The sequence below is a fragment of the Coturnix japonica genome, chromosome W (assembly GCF_054131305.1).
Source record: "Coturnix japonica strain WE chromosome W, WE-NBRP24, whole genome shotgun sequence".
NCBI classification, from domain to species: domain Eukaryota; kingdom Metazoa; phylum Chordata; class Aves; order Galliformes; family Phasianidae; genus Coturnix; species Coturnix japonica.
Genome location: NC_140701.1, coordinates 10,173,770 through 10,197,423, shown reverse-complemented (window position 1 = coordinate 10,197,423; position 23,654 = coordinate 10,173,770). Strand labels below are relative to the sequence as shown.

The 23,654-nt window shown below is 47.9% G+C and overlaps 1 protein-coding gene across 1 annotated transcript; it reads left to right on the top strand.

Annotated features, from left to right (window-relative positions):
- The first annotated feature begins 1,573 nt into the window (after positions 1-1,573).
- Positions 1,574-4,130, top strand: LOC146754497 (uncharacterized). Its single transcript, XM_085527696.1, has one exon. The coding sequence runs from the start codon at positions 3,209-3,211 to the stop codon at positions 4,127-4,129; it is 921 nt and encodes a 306-aa protein (XP_085383822.1). The 5' UTR covers positions 1,574-3,208; the 3' UTR covers position 4,130.
- The last annotated feature ends 19,524 nt before the right edge of the window (positions 4,131-23,654 follow it).

Below are 23,654 nucleotides of genomic sequence, written 5' to 3'. Positions count from 1 at the left end.
GACCGGAGAGCGTTGTGCTCGGACTGGAGAGCGTTGTGCTCGGACTGGAGAGCGTTGTGCTCAGACCGGAGAGCGTTGTGCTCGGACTGGAGAGTGTCGTGCTCGGACTGGAGAGCGTTGTGCTCGGACTGGAGAGTGCCGTGCTCGGACTGGAGAGCGTTGTGCTCGGACTGGAGAGTGCTGTGCTCGAACCGGAGAGCGTTGTGCTCGGACTGGAGAGTGTTGAGTTTGGATTGCAGGGATTCTTTCTCATACCAATATGTGTCTCGTTGATATAGGAGGTCTTCTCTCTCAGCTCTGAGACTCTCTTTCTCATACCAGAATGAATCTCGTTGTTGTAGGAGGTTATTTCTCTCATCAAGGAGACTCTCATTCTCAGCCCTGAGAATCCCTCTCTCAGCATCAAAAACTTCCCTCTCAGAAATGGTATTAAATAAGGCCCGATAAGCATGAGCTAGGCCCCAAGTCATTTGTGCCTCCTGAGATCTGCCTGAGCCACAACATTCCTGTCTGAAATATGCGGTCAAACTCTTGGGATTCTTTAAGTGTTCAGGAGTAAAGCTCCATGACACTAAAGATGTCTGTCTTCTAAAAGTCTCTCCAAAGTCTCTCCACACTCCCTGCCACTCAGTATTCTCTAATTCTAGGGAAGACTTCCTCCTGAGGTTATAAATCCAGATACTGAGTGAGATCACTACAATAACCAACAGTAAATTAAGGGAGATTAATACGATTGACAGTGTGGTCCACTGGGACAACTGGTCAGTCGAAGACTGCTTGAAGGATGCAAAGAAAAAAGGAAGAGCACGCTCAAAAACCACCATTTCCGTACTATTGGTTGCATTAGCTGCATTAGTTGCTCCCTCTGGAGCTGCATGCAAATACCAAGTAAGCGTTGCTAACCGTGCTTTCAATCTATAATACATTCCTATAACTTCATAGGTAAAATGGGCTAGCTTAAACATGGTCCAATATGTTTGGAGCATCATAAAAGAGGAACTAATGAAATGCAGTACCTTATAAAGCCAACTTAGTAGAGAGAACATTTTTATTATTATTATTATTTTTAATAGAGAGAAAAAAAAAGTTAAAAACGCAAAGCTCAGTAGTGTTTATAAAATAAACCGGAGTATTGGCAGTCCGCCTGGACTTTCAAGGTCAAGCTCGCAGGCGCAGAATCGCAAACCTAAGATAGCTCCTTAACAAAGAAAAACAACTTGTAGCCCTGTTAAAAGCTAAAAGAGCAACAGAAGAAAACACAGAAAAACAGCAACTCAAATTGCCCGCATTCTCCACCAAAATCTGTCACGGTTTGAACGAAAAAATCCACTTGCACCCGTGACAGGGGCCGTGGGCCCCGCGGGGGCCCTAGGCCAAAAGGAAAAAGTTAATTAGGAAAAGAAAACAGCGTCAACGATCTAAGGAGGCACACTTATTTACTAAATACTATATCGAAATACAGGATAATAAAATATAATATAATATAATTGAAAATTGAGCTAACGAATCAGACAAAATAGGAGAGAGAATGAGTCTCGTAACCGAGAGGCCTACTGTGAAATTTAGGCGAGACGCTGAAGGCTCCCACACACTCCCCTGAACGCCAGAACTCGAAAGAGAGAGATCAGTCTAGTCTGCAACCGAGTTAATATAGAGTCCAGGTCCCGTGACCTATCGTGTTGTTCCCTGGGAGATGTAGTCTTCTTCTGTAAGTAGCAGATTCAGTAAAATTATTCATGCTTTATATGATGTTATGATGTGGAATACTGATAGCAAAATTACAAAATTATTAAACCATGACACCCCACTTATCTCTTAACTGCTGCACATGTGGAGTTGGGGGGGCAGTCAGGGTGGCTGTCGCCATCTTAAGCCATTGTTCTCCCTCCGGGGGTCTGCAAATAAGCGCGCTCCCTGACTCCAACCCTCGGTTCCCCGGCCCCAGCAAAGCATTACCTGGAGCAAACGATTTACTCTCCTCCTTAGCCGCTTCGAGTGCACCCAGGACCAAACCCCAGGTTTTTAATTCCTCCGCTTTATACTCGTGCATTGCTCTTTGGAGCAGGGCAGCGGTGAAAGATTCCCACCGCTCCGAATCAAGTAGATTACTAGGGGAGGGTGAAGGCTGAGCTTTCTGCAAACAAGAAATAACGGCAGCAATCTCCTTCTTAGGAGCATTCCTACCGCAATGAGTTTTACAAACTCGTAATACTGACTTGCGGAATCAAACTCTATAATCCAGAGATGGGTTATAAAGCAGGTATGTTTATTCCAGTGTTGCGCAGCGCCGGGTGCAAGGGGGATAGCTCCTCTAAACTTGCACACCGACTTGTAAAACCGTGATACAGATATAGGTACACCTCATACATAGTCAATGATTTCCCGTAATCCTGATACATATTCAATAATTCTTTATCATGCAGACCCCCTCTTGTTATCGCCCATCTTATCAGGGAGATGCAACTCCTCTTCTGATATTTAAAACATCTAATCCCCTCCTCGCCAGGGTGTCTCAGGGAGATCTCACTCCTTATCTGCATCCTTCCTGCTCTCCCAGACCCACTGTCTCCATTCCTTGTTATTCTAACTAACTAAATCATTTTCTGTAAACTACCTTTCACTATCCCCCTTTTAGCCCCCCTTTATTATGAATTTCAGCAGAGCATCTGTTTCCTGCTTCACTGTTCAATACTACCTTAATGATGGATTGATTCCATGTTTTTTCTGGTGCTCGACACCGTACGTCCTCGCACCCTTTGTATATACCCGGGCCCAAAGTCCCATGGTCTTCCACGGTCTCACCGCAGGATAAACAGCAGCTGCATTCAATTTCGCCCCCTAGGCGCTTCCACGGGATCTAACCATAGGATTCGTGTCCGTCTCGCGGTTAGCCGTCGCAAACTCACTCTCAGAACGTCCTCACACGGGGCGCCAATTGTTGCCTTGTGCAAGGTAACCTTAAGAACTATGTCCCTCATTGAGAATGTGCTTCTGACGGCCCCCTGACCAAGTTACACGCTGATTACACCAATATGGTGAGCTGTAAAATGGCGTTTATTCAACCGCGTGAGCCCCTTATATAGGGCTTGTATTTCAGTCTCATACATATACATTACCGAGCGGGGAAGACCTATCGCGTTACAACTCGAGAGTTCGAGCTGAATCTTATTTACATGTAACAGCCTGTCCATACACGCCCACCGAACTCATGGACCTAGTGCAACGATTTAGGCAAAGGCCAAGGGAAAGTGTTCCAGCTTGGTTATTACGGTTATGGGATTCGGGGCCAGAAAGTGTACTGGTTAGTGGCCCCGAAGTATCCAAGTTGGCCACAATAACAATACATCCTGCCCTTAGGCAGAGACTGTATGCTGGGACTCAATTCCCTGAAGAAAATCATTCAATTGTAGACTGGCTAATGGCTGCTTGCCGTATGGTGTGGCCAAATAAAACTGACATGCCAGTAAACTCAGGGATGTGGTCTTCTATGGAAGACCTTCAAAATTATATACGAGAATTAGGCATGCGAGAGGCTATCTACGAAGATACATTTGATAGCCCTGATATGGTAAGATTCTCCGCAGGAATGAGGGACCTAATTTTACAACAAGCTCCCTCGCATATGTATGGAACACTGGTTTCCATACTCAACCCATTTGTAGCTGCAGAAGCAGCAGTCCAACAAGCTGCCCAATTGGTGGCGGACCTTGGGGAAACTGAGCGCTTACGAACTAAGCGCAATATCAGGGTGATTGAGGATGCCGAGGCTTTTCCAATAGTGCGAGCCAGAAGATCGGCCCCGCGAACCCCTCGGGCAGGACCTGTTAGAGTATCCCGGAAACAAATGTTCAATTATCTGCTCCGGGCAGGCGTTCAATTTTCAAAAATTGATGGTCAGCCCAATCACGTTCTCCTTCAGTTGTGGAAGCAGCTGAAGAATGAACAAAAATTTCAGAATAACCCCAAAAGACCAGGGATAAGACTTATAGAGTGGAGACCAACAACAACATGGAATTTAGAAGACTTTGTAGTTCTGAATAGGAAAAAGAAGCCGCCTCAGGTGCCTCGGGTCACGATACCAGAGGTATCAGAGGTAAAAGACTTGAACCTGGCTCAGTTCATGGCGTGACGAGGGACGTCAGTCCCCCTAGGGCCTCTAGACGGGACCGGAGGCCCTATGTAGAATTGACGATATACTGGTCCCGAAAGAATGTACAGTAGGTTATGGCCCTAGTTGATACTGGGGCAGAGACATCTATAATATATGGGGACCCAAGCAAATTCAAAGATAATGGAGTGATGATTGGAGGTTTTGGGGGACAGACCATTCCAGTCACCCAAACCTGGGTAAAATTGGGGATCGGGCGCCTCCCACCACAAGAGTACAAGGTATCCATTGCTCCAATTCCGGAGTATATATTAGGAATTGATATCTTGTGGGGTCTGGCTCTCCATACAACAGTGGGAGAGTTCCGGCTGCGGCAGAGATGCATTAGTATCCGGGCAATTCAGACAATACTGAGAGGCCATGCAAAACATGAGTCTATTTGTCTGCCAAAGCCGCGCTGGATTACTAATGTAAAACAGTACAGACTCCCGGGTGGGCAGGATGAAATAACAAAAACGGTGCAGGAATTAGAAAAAGTGGGTATTATAAGGCCTGCACATCGCCCATACAGCTCCCCAATATGGCCAGTACAAAAGCCGGATGGAACATGGAGGATGACAGTAGACTACAGGGAATTGAATAAGGTCACGCCACCCGTTCATGTGGCCGTACTCAATATTGCCTCCCTAATGGACACACTAAGCAGGGAAATCAAAATATATCACTGTGTCTTAGATTTAGCGAATGCATTCTTCAGTATTCCAATCAGTGAAGAATCAGTTTGCATTTACATGGGAAGGGAGGCAATGGACTTTCCAGGTCCTACCCCAAGGGTACGTGCATTCACCCACTTTTTGTCATAATTTAGTGGCGCGTGATCTGGCTAAGTGGGAAAAGCCAAATAATGTCAATTTATATCATTATATTGATGACCTCCTGTTAACATCTGATTCATTAGAGGCGGTGAGACAAGCAGCAGATTTGTTGACAGCTTATCTGCAGAAAAGAGGGTGGGCTATAAACCCACAGAAGGTGCAAGGTCCGGGGTTATCTGTAAAATTCCTGGGAGTAATTTGGTCCAGGAAAACCAAAGTACTACCCAGTGCGGTAGTAGATAAAGTCCAAGTGTTTCCAGTCCCTACAACATCAAAACAGTTGCAAGAATTCTTGGTTATATTGGGGTATTGGCGCTCCTTTATACCTCATTTAGCTCAGCTATTGAGGCCATTGTATAAGCTTACGAAGAAGCGTCAATCACGGAATTGGGGAAAGGTAGAACAGGATGCTTTCCAACAGGCAAAATTGGCAGTTAAACAAGCTCAGGCATTGGGTATATTTGATCCGACCCTCCCAGCTGAACTAGATGTTCATGTTACCCAGGATGGTTTTGGCTGGGGCCTGTGGCAACGCCAGAGTTCTGTTCAAACCTCCATTGGATTCTGGTCTCAGGTTTGGCATGGAGCAGAAGAAAGATATAGCATGACTGAGAAACAGTTATTGGCTGCCTATTCGGCGTTACAAGCAGTAGAGCTGATAACACAAACAGCAGAGGTCATAGTTAAAACTTCATTACCAATCCAGAGGTGGGTGAGAGATTTGACTCACCTTCCTAAGACAGGGGTGGCCCAAGCACAAACAGTGGCACGATGGGTCGCCTATCTAAGCCAGAGAAGCAGTCTGTCTTCATCTCCACTTAAAGAAGAATTACAGAAGATCCTAGGCCCAGTGACGTATCACAGTGATACATCAAAAGAACTGATGGTTGCTCCACCAGAGAAGAGTCCCGTTCAGGAAGGAAGATATCCTATTCCTGAAGATGCCTGGTATACGGATGGGTTCAGCAGAGGCAACCCGAGCAAGTGGCGAGCAATAGCATACCATCCCTCTACTGAGACCATCTGGTTTGATGAGGGGGATGGTCAGAGCAGCCAATGGGCAGAATTGCGAGCCGTGTGGATGGTCATAACTAAAGAACCTGGTGACGGCGTCCTGAACATCTGTACAGATAGTTGGGCTGTGTACCGGGGGCTCACTCTGTGGATTACGCAGTGGGCTACCCAGGAATGGACTATCCACGCCCGACCGATTTGGGGTAAAGACATGTGGGTAGACATTTGGAATATGGTCAAACATAGGACGGTATGTGTCTACCATGTCTCTGGTCATCAACCCCTGCAGTCACCAGGAAACGATGAAGCTGACACACTGGCCCAAATCCGATGGATTGAGAATTCACAATCCGAAAATGTTGCCCGTTGGTTACATCAGAAGCTACGGCATGCTGGACAGAAGATAATGTGGGCAGCCGCTAAAGCATGGGGGCTGCCTGTACAACTATCTGATATCGTCCAAGCATGTCAGGATTGCGACGCTTGCTCAAAGATGAGACCGAGACCGTTGCCTGAAACAACATCCCACATTCCTAGAGGATATAGTCCTCTTCAGAGATGGCAGGTTGACTACATTGGGCCCCTCCCTCGGTCTGAGGGGGCGAGATATGCCCTGACCTGCGTTGACACGTTAAGTGGACTGCTGCAAGCCTATCCTGTACCAAAGGCAAATCAAGCGTACACAATTAAGGCGCTTACTAAACTGATGTTTGCATACGGGACACCTCAAGTTATCGAGAGTGACCAAGGGGCTCACTTTACTGGAGCGATGATACAGAGCTGGGCAGAAGAAAACAACATCGAATGGCGATTCCACCTGCCATATAACCCAACAGGGGCAGGCCTTATTGAATGCTATAATGGTATCCTTAAGGCTGCCCTGAAGACAGACTCTCAGTCCCTGCAGGGGTGGACAAAAAGATTATATGAAACCCTGTGCGACCTGAATGAAAGACCTCGGGATGGCAGACCCAGTGCCCTTAAAATGTTACAAACTATATGGGCCTCCCCTCTTAGGATCCAAATTACAGGTACCGATAGTGAGGTAAAACCACAGATTGGTAATAAAAATAATCTTCTGCTCCCTGCCCCTGAGAATTTAAAACCGGGAATCCATAAGATAAATTGGCCCTGGAAGGTGCAGGTAGGACCCAAGTGGTGTGGCCTACTTGCACCTTGGGGGAGATTATTGGAGGTGGGAGGTTCAGTCACCCCCTCAGTGATAGGTACATGGCCTACTGACATCGTGGTCAATACTCCGGTCTTTATTGCTAAAGGAACACCTATTATGTCCCTATGGCAGATCAAGACTCCTCCTCTGGTGCCAGATATAGTTATACAGCCACAGATATCTGGCCAGAGGATGTCATGGTTTAATAATTTTGTAATTTTGCTATCAGTATTCCACATCATAACATCATATAAAGCATGAATAATTTTACTGAATCTGCAACTTACAGAAGAAGACTACATCTCCCAGAGAACAACACGATAGGTCACAGGACCTGGACTCTATATTAACTTGGTCGCAGAACAGACTGACGTCTTTCGAGTTCTGGCGTTCAGGGGAGTGTGTGGGAGCCTTCAGCCGTTTGCCTAGATTCACAGTAGGCCTCTCGGTTACGGGACTCATTCTCTCTCCTATTTTGCTTGATTCGTTAGCTCAATTTTCAATTATATTGTATTATATTGTGTTATCCTGTATTTCGATATAGTATTTAGTAAATAAGTGTGCCTCCTTAGATCGTTGCCGCTGTTTTCTTTTCCTAATTAACTTTTTCCTTTCGGCCTAGGGCCCCTCCGGGGCCCACGGCCCCTGTCACGGACGCAGGTGGATTTTTCGTTCAAACCGTGACAGATTTTGGTGGAGAATGCGGGCAAATTGAGTTGCTGTTTTTCTGTGTTTTCTTCTGTTGCTCTTTTAGCTTTTAACAGAGCTACGAGTTTTTTTCCCTGTTAAGGAGCTATCTTAGGTTTGCGATTCTGCACCTGCGAGCTTGACCTTGAAAAGTCCAGGCAGACTGCCAATACTCCGGTATATTTTATAAACATTGTTGAGCTTTGTTTTCTTTTACTTTTTTTCTCTCTATTGAAGAAAAAAAAGGAAAAAAAAAATAATGTTTTCTCTACTAAATTTGTTTTACCAGGGACTGTGTGACATTGGTTCCTTTTTTGAGACGCTCCGAACATATTGGGTCATGTTTAAGCTAGCCACTTTTTCTTATGGAGCTATACAATTTTATAATGGATTGAAAGCATGGTTAGCAATGCTCACTTCGTATCTGCATACAGCTCCAGAGGGAGCAACTAATGCAACTAATTATACAGAAATGGTGATTTTTAAGCGTGCTCCTCTTTCTTTCTATGAATCCTTTATGCAGTTTTTGAATGATCAGTGGGCCACACTCTTAACCTCCCTGATCTTACTGTTGATTATTGTAATAATCTCACTCAGTATCTGGATTTATAACATCTGGAGGAAGTCTTCCCTACAACCAGAGAATACTGAGTGGCAGGGAGTGTGGAGAGGCTTTGGAGAGATTCTCAAAGGACAGACATCTTCAGTGTCATGGAGCTTTACTACTGAACACTTGAAGAATCCCGAGAGTTTGATTGCATATTTGAGGCAGGAATGTTGTGGCTCAGGCAGATCTCAGGAGGCACAAATGATTTTGGGCCTAGCTAATGCTTATCGGGCCTTATTCAATACCATTCCTGAGAGGGAAGTTTTTGAAGCTGAGAGAGAGAGTCTCAGGGCCGAGAAGGAGAGTCTTAGAGCTGAGGCAGAAAAACTTTGGACTGAGAAGGTAGAGAGAGAAAAAGCTTTTGAAGCTGAGAGAAAAGATCTCCTGTACCAACGAGACTCAATCTGGTACGAGAAAGAGAATCTTAGAGCTGACGCAGAAAAACTTTGGGATGAGAAGGTAGAGAGAGAAAAAGCTTTTGAAGCTGAGAGAAAAGATCTCCTGTACCAACGAGACTCAATCTGGTACGAGAAAGAGAATCTTAGAGCTGACGCAGAAAAACTTTGGGATGAGAAAAGCTCCCTGCAATCCCAACTCAACACTCTCCAGTCCGAGCACAGCACCCTCCGGTCCGAGCACGACACTCTCCAGTCCGAGCACAGCACCCTCCGGTCCGAGCACGACACTCTCCAGTCCGAGCACAGCGCCCTCCGGTCCGAGCACGACACTCTCCAGTCCGAGCACAGCGCCCTCCGGTCCGAGTACAACACTCTCCAGTCCGAGCACAGCGCCCTCCGGTCCGAGTACAACACTCTCCAGACTGAGCGCGATGCCCTCCGGACCGAGCACAATGCCCTCCAGACCGAGCACAACACTCTCCAGTCCAAGTATGACGCCGTCCAGTCTGAGTGCGGCACCCTCCAGGCCAAGTACGATGCCTTCCAACCCAACTGCGACACCCTCCAGTCCGAGCACAACACTCTTCAGTCTGTGCATAACGCCCTCCGGTCCGAGCATAACGCTCTTCAGACTGAGCACAATGCCCTCCGGACCGAGCACAACACTCTCCAGACTGAGCACAATGCTCTCCGGTCCGGGTACAATACTCTCCTCCAAGTATGACGCCCTCCAGTCTGAGCGCGGCACCCTCCAGCCTAAGCACGATGCCCTTCAACCCAATTGTGACACTCTCCAGACCGAGCACAACACTCTTCAGTCTGAGTATAATGCCCTCCAGTCCGAGCATAACGCTCTTCAGACCGAGCACAATGCCCTCCGGACCGAGCTCAACACTCTCCAGACTGAGCACACTGCCCTCCAGGCCGAGCATAACGTCCTCCGGCTCGGGTACAACACTCTCCAGTCCAACTACAACAGCCTCCAGACTGAGCTTGGTGCCGTCCAGTTTGAGCGGAACGCTCTCCGAGACCAGCTATGTGCCCTCCAGGGTGAGTTGAATGCATTTAACCAACTACCAGGGGCACAAGTAGTCCAATTTGACCAGCCACCGGGGGCACATGTAGTTCAATCTGACCAGCCACCGGGGGCACATGTAGTCCAATTGGACCAACCATCGGGGACACCAGATACAATGTTGGTTGCCCCTGTAAGAGGGCGAAAGACAAAACAAGTTTCAACTCAGTTAGAGAAAATGCAGAAGGAGTTAGAAGAGCGGAGGGAGTTAGTAGAGCAGGACTCAGGAGACTCAGGGGACTCGGGAGAGCAGGGGGACTCAGGAGAGCAGAAGAAGTTGGAGGAGCAGAGGATGTTAGAGGGGTATAAGAAGATGATAGAGGAGCAGAAGAAGTTTGAGGAGCAGATGAAGTTGGAGGAGCAGAGGAAGTTAGAGCAGTATAAGAGGATGTTAGAGGAGCAGAGAAAGTTAGAGGAGCAGAGAAAGTTAGGAGAGAGGAAAAAGAAGGAGGGTTACCTGGAGGAAATAACACAAGCGTCAGAATCAGGGTCAGAGTCAGAAGAGGAGCCAAAAGCTAGTTTTTCTTTACGAGAATATCTCAAGTCCAAACTTATAGATGGGGCAGCCTCATCAACACAGTTGCCACCATCAACACCTGGGACTCTTGATAGAGCAAAAGGTGAGCAAAGTATTACAACCATTATTGATCGACCTTTTAACGTGAGTGAAATTCGAGATCTAAGAAAGGATTACACACGTCAGCAAAAAGAAAATATGGTCACTTGGTTACTTCGCTGCTGGGACAATGGTGCCAACAGTGCGTGGCTCGATGGCAGTGAAGCTCGCCAACTGGGTAGCATTTCCAGGGACTCACGTGTGGACACATGCCACGTATTGGCACATGCCAAAATCGGTCCTACACCCTCTGGAAGCGGATGTTGATAGCGGTAAGAGATAGATTCCCCTTTAAACGGGACTTGGAGCCTGAGAGAAAGAAATGGACTGATATTGAGAAAGGTATCCAATTTTTGAGAGAGAGTGCTCTGGTGGAAATGCTGTACAGCCGCAAGTTCAATCGTAATGATCCAGACCAATTACATGATCCTGAAGCAGTCCGCGTTCCACGACAAGTGTGGCGTGACTTTACAAAAGCAGCTCCAGAAAAGCATGCCAGTGCACTTGCATTAGTATATGGCAAAGGGGACAGGAAACCCTTTGTGAATGAACTAATTGGCTGACTTCAGGAACTTGAATTATTTATAAGCGCCACAGAAGTTAATCTGTATACTTCAGCCATTGTCAAAATTGTGGAAAGGTTAAACGAAGTGGAGGGAACACAAAATGATATTATTGACAAATTGGCTAATGTGCCTGATGTAGATGAATCCACGGTGGTACAAGATGATGGAAACCAGGATTTCCACAATCGCCTATTGAGGAAGCTAAACAACATGAGTTCCTCTCGACCTGTATCATCGAAAATCTCAACCATTAAAAAGAGACGTCTTCGTATTCAAGCAAATGACGATGATAGGTCACCTCGAATCAACGATGAGACTACACGTCTTGCCTTGTTGCTTTTCCTCTGTAGTCATGGGGAGGACATGAAGAAGTGGTGTAATTCATCCACTTCTGCACTTCAGGCACGAGTGAAAGAATTACAAGGTGAAACAACTACCATGGTGAACTCTTCCAAGAAGGGGAGAGTTCCAGTTGCTGCAAGTCAACGAGGTAAACAATAGAGGGGCCCTGCCCCCAGCCAGGGGGGGGAAAGGGACAACAGAGTATACTGGACTGTGTGGATTAAGTGGCCTGGCACATCTCAACCACAGAAATATAAAGCCTTGGTGGACACTGGTGCACAATGCACCCTAATGCCCTCAAGTCACCAAGGGACACAACCAATATATATCCATGGAGTGACTGGGGGTTCCCAAGAATTGACTATGTTGGAGGCTGAAATAAGCCTCACTGGTAAAAACTGGCAGAGACACCCTATTGTGACTGGTCCAGAGGCTCCATGTATACTGGGAATCGATTACCTTAGGATGGGATATTTTAAGGATCCCAAGGGGTATCGATGGGCCTTTGGGATAGCTGCTGTTAACACAAACGGTGTTAAGCAGCTGTCAGCTTTACCTGGTCTGTCAGATGATCCTTCTGCTGTGGGGTTACTCCAGGTAAAAGACCAAGAGGTACCAATTGCCACCAAAGTGGTTCACAGACGGCAGTACCGCACCAATAGGGACTCATTGCTCCCCATTCACAAGCTAATTCGCCAATTAGAGAATCAGGGAGTGATTAGCAAAACGCACTCGCCTTTTAACAGCCCCATATGGCCAGTGCGTAAAACCAGTGGGGAATGGAGGCTGACGGTAGATTACCGTGGCCTGAATGAAGTTACACCTCCATTAAGTGCTGCTGTACCAGACATGCTAGAACTCCAGTATGAACTGGACTCAAAAGAAGCTAGGTGGTATGCCACCATTGACATTGCTAATGCCTTCTTTTCCATCCCATTGGCTGCAAAATGTAGGCCACAGTTTGCTTTTACCTGGAGAGGTATTCGGTATACCTGGAACCGTTTACCTCAGGGGTGGAAGCACAGCCCAACAATTTGCCATGGATTGATCCAAGCTGTTTTGGAACAGGGTAATGCTCCTGAACACTTGCAGTATATAGATGACATTGTAATGTGGGGCCATACAGCAGCAGAGGTTTCCAAGAAAGGGAAACAGATAATCCAAATTCTTTTGCAAGCTGGTTTTGCCATTAAGCGCAGCAAGGTGAAGGGGCCTGCCCAGGAAATCCAGTTCTTAGGTATAAAATGGCAAGATGGACGTCGTCACATCCCAGCAGATGTGATTGACAAAATCACTGCTATGTCTCCACCCACAAATAAAACAGAGACCCAATCTTTTCTGGGAGTAGTGGGCTTTTGGAGAATGCATGTCCCAAACTACAGCCACATAGTGATCCCCCTCTATCAGGTAACACGGAAGAAGAATAATTTCTCATGGGGTCCTGAGCAGCAGCAGGCTTTTGAGCAGGTAAAACAAGAGATAGCCCGTGCCGTGGCCTTGGGGCCAGTACGGACGGGACAGGATGTGAAGAACATCCTCTACACTGCTGCTGGAGAGAAAGGTCCCACCTGGAGTTTGTGGCAAAGAGCCTCAGGAGAGACCCGAGGCCGACCCCTAGGATTTTGGAGTCGAGCATATAAAGGGTCTGAGGAGCGCTACACTCCGACTGAGAAGGAGATCTTAGCCGTGTATGAGGGGGTTCGGGCTGCTTCTGAAGTAGTTGGGACAGAGGTTCAGCTTCTTCTAGCACCTCGCTTGCCAGTAATAAACTGGATGTTTAAAGGACAGGTTCCCTCCACCCATCATGCTACTGATGCCACTTGGAGTAAGTGGATTTCATTAATTACTCAACGAGCTCGAATGGGAAAACTCAGCCGTCCTGGAATTCTAGAAGTGATCATGGATTGGCCTGAGCGTAAAAAAATTGAAACACCACCTACAGAAGAGGTATCACGCGGTAAAGAGGCACCACCATACAATGAGCGACCAGAAAACGAAAAGAAATTTGCCCTATTCACAGACGGATCATGTCGTATTGTAGGGAAACATCGCAGATGGAAAGCTGCTGTATGGAGCCCCACACGACAAGTTGCAGAGGCCACTGATGGTAAAGGAGAATCAAGTAAATTCGCAGAGGTAAAGGCTGTTCAGCTGGCTTTAGATGTGGCTGAACGGGAGAGGTGGCCAATGCTTCATCTTTATACTGATTCATGGATGGTGGCAAATGCCTTATGGGGGTGGTTGCAGCAGTGGGAAGATGATAATTGGCAACGAAAGGGTAAACCTGTTTGGGCTGCTGAACTGTGGAAAGACATTCTGCCCGAATAAGGAACATTGTTGTAAAGGTGCGCCATGTAGATGCTCATGTGCCTAAAAGTAAGGCTACTGAAGAACATAAAAATAACCATCAGGTTGATCGAGCTGCCAAAATTGAGGTGGCTCAAATAGACTTGGACTGGCAGAACAAGGGTGAATTATTCCTAGCTCGGTGGGCCCATGAGACTTCAGGTCATCAAGGAAGGGATGCAACATATAAGTGGCCAGAGACCGAGGGGTGGACTTAACTATGGACGCTATTGCTCAGGTTATTCATGATTGTGAAACATGCGCCATAATTAAACAAGCCAAGAGGATGAAACCTTTTTGGGGAGAAGGGCGATGGCAAAAGTATAAATATGGAGAGGCATGGCAGGTTGATTATATCACCTTGCCACGATCTCGCAATGGTAAGCGTTATGTACTCACCATGGTGGAGGCAACCTTTGGGTGGCTCGAAACATACGCAGTACCCCATGCTACCGCCCGAAACACCATATTAGGGTTGGAAAAGCAAATCCTGTGGCGGCATGGCACTCCAGAAAGAATTGAATCAGATAATGGGACCCATTTCAAAAATTCTCTTGTAACCACTTGGGCCAAAAATCATGGCATTGAGTGGATTTACCATATTCCCTATCATGCACCAGCTTCTGGTGAGATTGAACGATTCAGTGGGTTGTTGAAAACTATGTTGAAAGCAATGGGTGGCGGAACATATAAAAACTGGGAGAACCATTTAGCAGAAGCCACCTGGTTAGTCAACACTCGAGGATCTAGTAATCGTAATGGTCCTAACCAATCCAGCTCCCTACGTACCGTGGCGGGAGATAAGGTTCCTGTAGTACACATGAAGAGCGTGTTGGGAAAGACGGTTTGGGTCCTTCCAGCATCTGGAAAGGGCAAACCTCTCCGGGGTACTGTCTTTGCCCAGGGACCTGGGTGCACGTGGTGGGTGATGGACAAAAATGGGAATGTTCAATGTGTACCACAAGGGAATTTGATGTTCGGGGAGTGCAGCCAATGATTTTCTTGTAGATATATAGGTAGAGTCTCAGAAAATATTTGACGAATTTTCAATTAGATATCAGACTTAAGATAGAGTGGATTAATGTTAAGGAAACACTTTTTTTTTCCATATACCTTAATTAGGCATTCTGTAAGCAAGTTTTCCATCTGGACTCTATATTGTGCACTGGCAATGCATGCGTAGAGCACACATGGAAAGAAGTATAAGTAAAAAGGAAATCTGCTGTGGTGGCTGGGAAAGGATGAGTGCACCTTGATGTGGGGGACGCCCTACTAGCGCTGCTTTTCTCCTCTACCGCTGACATGTTTTTCTTTTTTCTGGCAGTTTTGCCATTTTCTCAAAATTAATAAATAGTAGGTTAAGGTATAGAGTTTTGTTCTCAACTTAGAGGTTTGTATGGAACAAATATAAATTGTTGAGAAAATAAGGTTACTGATTATTCACAACTATACGTATGAGTGTGTATGTATGTATAAAAATAATGTAATGACGTAGAATAAGGGGTGGAATGTCATGGTTTAATAATTTTGTAATTTTGCTATCAGTATTCCACATCATAACATCATATAAAGCATGAATAATTTTACTGAATCTGCAACTTACAGAAGAAGACTACATTTCCCGAGAACAACACGATAGGTCACGGGACCTGGACTCTATATTAACTTGGTCGCAGAACAGACTGACGTCTTTCGAGTTCTGGCGTTCAGGGGAGTGTGTGGGAGCCTTCAGCCGTTTGCCTAGATTCACAGTAGGCCTCTCGGTTACGGGACTCATTCTCTCTCCTATTTTGCTTGATTCGTTAGCTCAATTTTCAATTATATTGTATTATATTGTGTTATCCTGTATTTCGATATAGTATTTAGTAAATAAGTGTGCCTCCTGAGATCGTTGCCGCTGTTTTCTTTTCCTAATTAACTTTTTCCTTTCGGCCTAGGGCCCCTCCGGGGCCCACGGCCCCTGTCACGGACGCAGGTGGACTTTTCGTTCAAACCGTGACAGAGGGTATGGTATCGGAGGCCGGGACATAATCCAGTACAAGAGGAAGTATTGACTCAAGATAAGTATATGGCCTGTATCTTGCCCTGGAGGGCGGATCTTCCTCTCCTAGTACCTTTGAAGCATCTGTATTATTCCCCTTAAGATTGATTCTAAGCCTCTAGGACCATCAGAGAACGATTACTTTGGACTGATGAAATGCAGACGGACCTGCACCTTAAGATGGCTTGTCTCCGGTAACATCTATCAAGCACTGGCCCATGGAAGATTGTGAATACCCATCCAATCATCGTCATCTGAAATACATCAACATTTAGTGCGACGGGAGATTGTATCAGCGTCACGTTGGGTCTCTGTAATAAGGGAGAACTCACCTAATCATTGGTTCATGCTACGAAGGGGTGGAGTGTATAAGAGATTGGTAATCACAGCGTGAACCACTGATTAATCAGCTGAGGAAAGTGTGGGGTCAGCTGTGGGAGCACAGGTGAAAGTTATGTAGCTGTGTTCCCGGGAGGGGTGGAGTTCGACTCCACCTCCTCTGAGACCTCATTTAAGGTCTGACCCTCACTGAGGCAGCATCTCTTGGAGATTGCTTGCTTGTGAAGATCGCCTCAGCTCCTAGCGTCATTACTGGTGAGTTCCCCTTTTTTCCTTATACCTTCTGTACTTCTACTACCATCCTTGTAGTTGCCATTTTTGTTAAAACCTGTATAGTTACCACCAATACAAGGCCCCACTACCCCATATCAACCCTATAGACCCCATACAGGCCCCATAGGCCCCATACAGGCCCCACAACCCCATATGGGCCCCATAGACCCCAAACCGACCCCACAACCCCATATGGGTTCCATAGATTCCACACAGGCCCCACAACCCCATATAATTCCGACAACCCCATATGGGCCCCATAGACCCCATATACATACCCCAAAATCCCATATGAGCCCCATAGACCCCATATAGGCAGCACAACACCATATGGGTCCTGCAAACCCCAATAATGGCCCCATAACCCCATATGGGTCCCATAGACCCCATACAGGCCCCACAACCCCATATGGGCCCCATAGACCCCATTCAGGCTCGACAACCCCATACAGGCCCCACAACCCCATACGGGCCCCAAAGACACAATAAAGGCCCCACAACCCCATATGAACCCCATAGACCTCATACAGGTCCCAAAACCCCATATGGGCCTCATATACCCCATAAATACCCCAAACCCCATATGGGCCCTATAGACCCCATACAGGCCCCGCAGCCCCATATGGGCACCATAGACCCCATACAGTCCCCACAACACTATATAGGCCCCATAGACCATATATGAGCCCCGTAGACCCCATAAAGGCACTACACTCCATAGACCCCATGCAGGCCCCACAAACCCACATAGGTCCCACAGACACCATACAGGCCCCACAACCCCATATGGGCTCCATAGACCCCATGCCGGCCCCACAAACCCACATAGGTCCCACAGACCCCATACAGGCCCCACAACCCCATATGGGCCCCATAGACCTTATACAATCCCCAAGCCCCCATACAGGCAACATAGACCCCATACAGGCTCCATAACCCCATAACCGCACCATAGAACCCATAAAGGCACTACAACCTTATATGGGCTCCATAGACCCCATGCAGGCCCCACAAACCCACATAGGTCCCACAGACCCCACACAGGCCACACGACCCCATACAGACCCCAGAACACCATATGGGTCCCATAGACCCCATACAGGCCCCACAAACCCATATGGGCCCCATAGACCCCATAAATGCCCCAAACCTTATATGGGCCATATAGACCCCATACAGGCCCCACAAACCCATATGGGCCCCATAGACTTTATACAATCCCCAAGCCCCCCCATACAGGCAACATAGACCCCATACAGGCCCCATAATCCCATAACCGCACCATAGACCCCATGAAGGCACTACAACCTTATATGGGCTCCATAGACCCCATGCAGGCCCCACAAACCCACATAGGTCCCACAGACCCCATACAGGCCCCACAACCCCATATGGGCCCCATAGACCTTATACAATCCCCAAGCCCCCATACAGGCAACATAGACCCCATACAGGCTCCATAACCCCATAACCGCACCATAGAACCCATAAAGGCACTACAACCTTATATGGGCTCCATAGACCCCATGCAGGCCCCACAAACCCACATAGGTCCCACAGACCCCACACAGGCCACACGACCCCATACAGACCCCAGAACACCATATGGGTCCCATAGACCCCATACAGGCCCCACAAACCCATATGGGCCCCATAGACCCCATAAATGCCCCAAACCTTATATGGGCCATATAGACCCCATACAGGCCCCACAAACCCATATGGGCCCCATAGACTTTATACAATCCCCAAGCCCCCCCATACAGGCAACATAGACCCCATACAGGCCCCATAATCCCATAACCGCACCATAGACCCCATGAAGGCACTACAACCTTATATGGGCTCCATAGACCCCATGCAGGCCCCACAAACCCATATAGGTCCCACAGACCCCACACAGGCCACACAACCCCATACAGACCCCAGAACACCATATGGGTCCCATAGACCCCATACAGGCCCCACAAACCCATATGGGCCCCATAGACCCCATAAATGCCCCAAACCTTATATGGGCCATATAGACCCCATACAGGCCCCACAGCGCCATTCAGGCCCATAGACCCGATACAGGCCCCACAACCCCATAGACCCCATATGGGCCTCATAGATGCCATACAGGCCCCACAACCCCATATGGGCCCCATAGATCCCATACAGACGCCAAAACCACCTATGGTCCCCATAGACTCCATACAGACCCCACAACCCCATACAAGCCCCCAAACTCCATATAGACCTCATAGACAACATACAGGTCCCACAAAAACTTATAGGCCCCGCAACCCCATAGGGACCCAATAGATCCTGTACATGACCCACAACCCCATACTGACCGCACAACCACATATGGGCCCCATAGACCCCATACAGACCCCACAACCACATATGGGCCCCATACACCCCATACTGACCCCACAACCCCATATATGCCCAAAGACCCCATACAGGCCCCACAAACCCATATGGGCCCCATAGATGTCATACAGGCCCCACAACCCCATATGGGACCCATAGATGTCATACAGGCCCAACAACCCCATACGGGACCCATAGACCCCATACAGGCCCCATAGACCCCATACAGACAACACAACCACATATGGGCCCCATAGACCCCATACAGACAACACAACCACATATGGGCCCCATAAACCCCATACAGGCCCTACAAACCCATTTGGGCCCCACAGTCTCCATATAAGCCCCATGGACCCCATAAGGGCCCCACAGACCCCATACAGGCCCCACAACCCCATATAGGCCGCAGAAACCCGTATGAGTCCCATTGACACCATATGGGCCGCAAAATCCCATACAGGCCCCACAAGCCCATACAGGCCCCACAACCCCATATAGGCGCCATAGACGCCATATAGGTCCCATAGAACCCATACGATACCCATAGACCCAATATGGGCCCCATAGACCCCATTCAGGCCCCACAACCCCATATGGGCCCTATAGACCCCATACAGTCCCCAAAACCCCATACAGGCTCCACAACCACATATAGGCCCCATCGACTCCATACCGGCCCTATAGACCCCATACAGGTCCCACAACACCATAGGGGCTCCATAGACCCCATACAGTCCCCAAAACCCCATACAGTCCCCAAAACCCCATACAGGCTCCACAACCACATATAGGCCCCATCGACCCCATATAGGCCTCATAGACTCCGTACAGGAACCACAATGTCACGTAGGCCCCAAAATCCCTTATAGTTGTCATTGACCCCACACAGGACCCACAGACCCCATACAGGTGTCATAGACCCCATATGGTCCCCTTAGAACCCATACAGGCCCTACAACCCCTTATGGGCCCCGAACACCATAATGGCCCCATAGCCCAACACAGGCCGTACAACCCCATATGGGCCCCTTAGAAACCATACAGGCTCCACAACCCCATATAGGCCCCATAGACCCCATAAAGGCCCCACAACTCCATAAGGGCCCCATAGACCCTATACAGTCCCCAGCACCTCATATGGGCCCCATAGACAGAATACAGGCCCTACAACCCCATATAGGCCCCATAGACCTCATATAGGCCCCACAACCACATACAGGCCACACAACCCCATATGTCCCCCATAGACCCCATACAGGCCCTACAACCCCATACAGGTTCCATAGACCACATATAGGCCCCATAGACACCATACAGGCCCCACAACCACATACAGACCCTAGAACCCCATATGGATCCCATAGACCCCATACAGGCCCCACAACCCCATATGGGCCTCATAGACCCCATACAGTCCACACAACCCAAATCGGCCCCACAACCCCTTATGGGCCCCATATAACCCATACAGGCTCCATAACCCCATACGGGCCCCATAGACCCTATACATGCCCCAGAATTCCATAAAGGCCACAGAGACCTTATACAGTCCCCATATGCCCCATAAAGGCCCCACAACCCCATATGTGCCCCATAGACCCCATACAGGCTCCACAACCGCATATAGGACCCAAGGACCCCCTATGGGCCCCATAGACTCCATACAGGCCCTACAACCCCATACAGGTCCCATACCACCATACAGGCCCCATAGACCCCATACAAGCTCGTCAATCCCATACAAGCCCCAAAGACCCCATACATGCCTCACAACCCCACACAGGCGCCACAACCCTACACAGGCCTCACAACAACATATAAGCCCCATATACCCCATTCAGACTCTACAACCCCATATGGGCCACATAGACCCCATTTGGGCCCCATAGACCCCATACAAGCGCCAAAACCTCATATAGGCCCCATTGACCTCATACAGGCCCCACAACCCCATACCGGCCCCATAGACCCCATATAAACCCCACAACCCCATATCGGCCCCATAGACACCATATCGGCCCCATAGACCCCATATAGGCCCCACTGACCCCATACAGGCCCCACAACCCCATATCGGCCCCATAGACACCATATCGGCCCCATAGACCCCATATAGGCCCCATTGACCCCATACAGACCCCACAACCCCATATCAACCCCATAGACCCCATATCAACCCTACAACCCCATACAGGCCCCACAACCCCATATAGGCCCCATAGACCCCATACAGGCCCCACAACCCCATACAGGCCCTATAGACCCCATATAGGCCGCACAGACCCCATACAGGTCCCACAACCCCATATAGGCTCCAGAACCCTATATGCGCCCCAAAACCGCATATGGGCCCCATAGACCCCATACAGATCCCACAACCCAATACAGTCCCAATAGACCCCATACAGATCCCACAACCCAATACAGTCCCAATAGACGCCATACAGGCCCCACAAAGCCATATGGGCCCCATCGACCCCATACAGGCCCCACAAACACATATGGTCCTCATAGTCCCCATACAAACCCCACAAGCCCATATGGGCTCCACAACTTAATACAGGACCCATAGTCCCATTACAGTCCCCACAACCAGATATTGGCCCCGTAGACCCCATACAGGCCCCAGAACCACATGTAGGCCCCATAGACTTCATATAGGCCCCACAACCACATACAGGCCCCCAAACCCCATACAGGCCCCACTACCCCATACAAACCCCATAGACCCCATACAGGCCGCACAACCCCATATGGGCCCCTGTCATGGTTTAATAATTTTGTAATTTTGCTATCAGTATTCCACATCATAACATCATATAAAGCATGAATAATTTTATTGAATCTGCAACTTATAGAAGAAGACTACATCTCCCAGAGAGCAACACGATAGGTCACGGGACCTGGACTCTATATTAACTCGGTCGCAGAATAGACTGACATCTTTCGAGCTCTGGCGTTCAGGGGAGTGTGTGGGAGCCTTCACCGTTTCGCCTAGATTTCACAGTAGGCCTCTCGGTTACGGGACTCATTCTCTCTCCTATTTTGCTTGATTCGTTAGCTCAATTTTCAATTATATTGTATTATATTGTGTTATCCTGTATTTCGATATAGTAATTTAGGAAATAAGTGTGCCTCCTTAGATCGTTGCCGCTGTTTTCTTTTCCTAATTAATTTTTTTTTTTTTTTTCCTTTCGGCCTAGGGCCCCTCTGGGGCCCACGGCCCCTGTCACGGACGCAGGTGGATTTTTAGTTTAAAACCGTGACAGATTTTGGTGGAGAATGCGTGCATTTTGAGTTGCTGTTTTTCTGTGTTTTCTTCTGTTGCTCTTTTAGCTTTTAACAGAGCTACAAGTTTTTTTTCCTGTTAAAAAGCTATCTTAGGTTTGCGATTCTGCACCTGCGAGTTTGACCTTGAAAGTCCAGGCGGACTGCCAATACTCTGGTATATTTTATAAACACTGCTGAGCTTTGTTTTCTTTTACTTTTTTTCTCTCTATTGAAGAAAAAAAAAGGAAAAAAAATGTTTTCCCTAGTAAATTTGTTTTACAAGGGACTACGTGCCATATGCTCCTTTTTTGATATGCTCCAAACACATTGGAACATGTTTAAGCTAGCCACTTTTTCCTATGGAGCTATAGGAACGTATTATCGATTGAAAGCATGGTTAGCAATGCTTACTTCATATCTGCGTACAGCTCCAGAGGGAGCATCTAATGCAACTAATTATACAGAAATGGTAATTTTTGAGCGTGCTCCTCCTTCTTTCTATGCATCCTTTATGCAGTTTTTGAATGATCAGTGGGCCATACTCTTAATCTCCCTGATCTTACTGTTGATTATTGTAATAATCTCACTCAGTATCTGGATTTATAACATCTGGAGGAAGTCTTCCCTACAACCAGAGAATACTGAGTGGCAGGGAGTGTGGAGAGGCTTTGGAGAGATTCTCAAAGGACAGACATCTTCAGTGTCATGGAGCTTTACTACTGAACACTTGAAGAATCCCGAGAGTTTGATTGCATATTTGAGGCAGGAATGTTGTGGCTCAGGCAGATCTCAGGAGGCACAAATGACCAGTGCAAGCACGACGCTCTCCAGTCTGAGCACGACGCCCTCCAGTCTAGTTATAACGTCCTCAGGGCAGAATGCAACACCCTCAAGTCTGAACCGTATGTACTCCAACTTAACCAACCACTGGGGGCACCAGATACAACGTTGGTTGCCCCTGTAAGAGGGCGAAAAACAAAACGAGTTTCAACTCAGAGAAAATGCAGAAGGAATTGGAAGAGCAGAGGGAGTTGGGAGAGCAGGACTCAGGAGAGCAGGGGGACTCAGAAGACCAGAGGAAGTTGGAGGAGCAGAGGATGTTAGAGCAGTATAAGAAGATGTTAGAGGAGCAGAAGAAGTTAGAGGAGCAGAGGAAGTTAGGAGAGAGAAAAAAGAAGGAGGGTTACCTGAAGGAAATAATACAAGAGTCAGAGTCAGAAGAAGAAGAGGAGCCAAAAGTTAGATTTTCTTTACAAGAATTTCTCAAATCCAAACTTCTAGATGGGGCAGCCTCATCAACACAGTTGCCTGTCACGTGTCCCCTATCACGGACACAGGTGGATTTTTAGTTTAAAACCGTGACAGCCCCATAGACCCCATACAGGCCCCACAACCCCATATCAGCCCCATATCTTCATTTAGGCCTCATAGACTTCGTATAGGCCCCACAACCCCATACAGGCCCCATAGAACCCATACAGGCCCCATAGACCCCATATGGGCCCTATAGACAACATACAGGCCCCACAACCCCATACAGGCCCCATAAACCAATGTAGGCC

What these genes read in the sequence shown, in the direction of transcription:
- LOC146754497 (XM_085527696.1), top strand. Translation starts at nt 3,209, where the DNA reads ATGGACCTAGTGCAACGATTTAGGCAAAGGCCAAGGGAAAGTGTTCCA.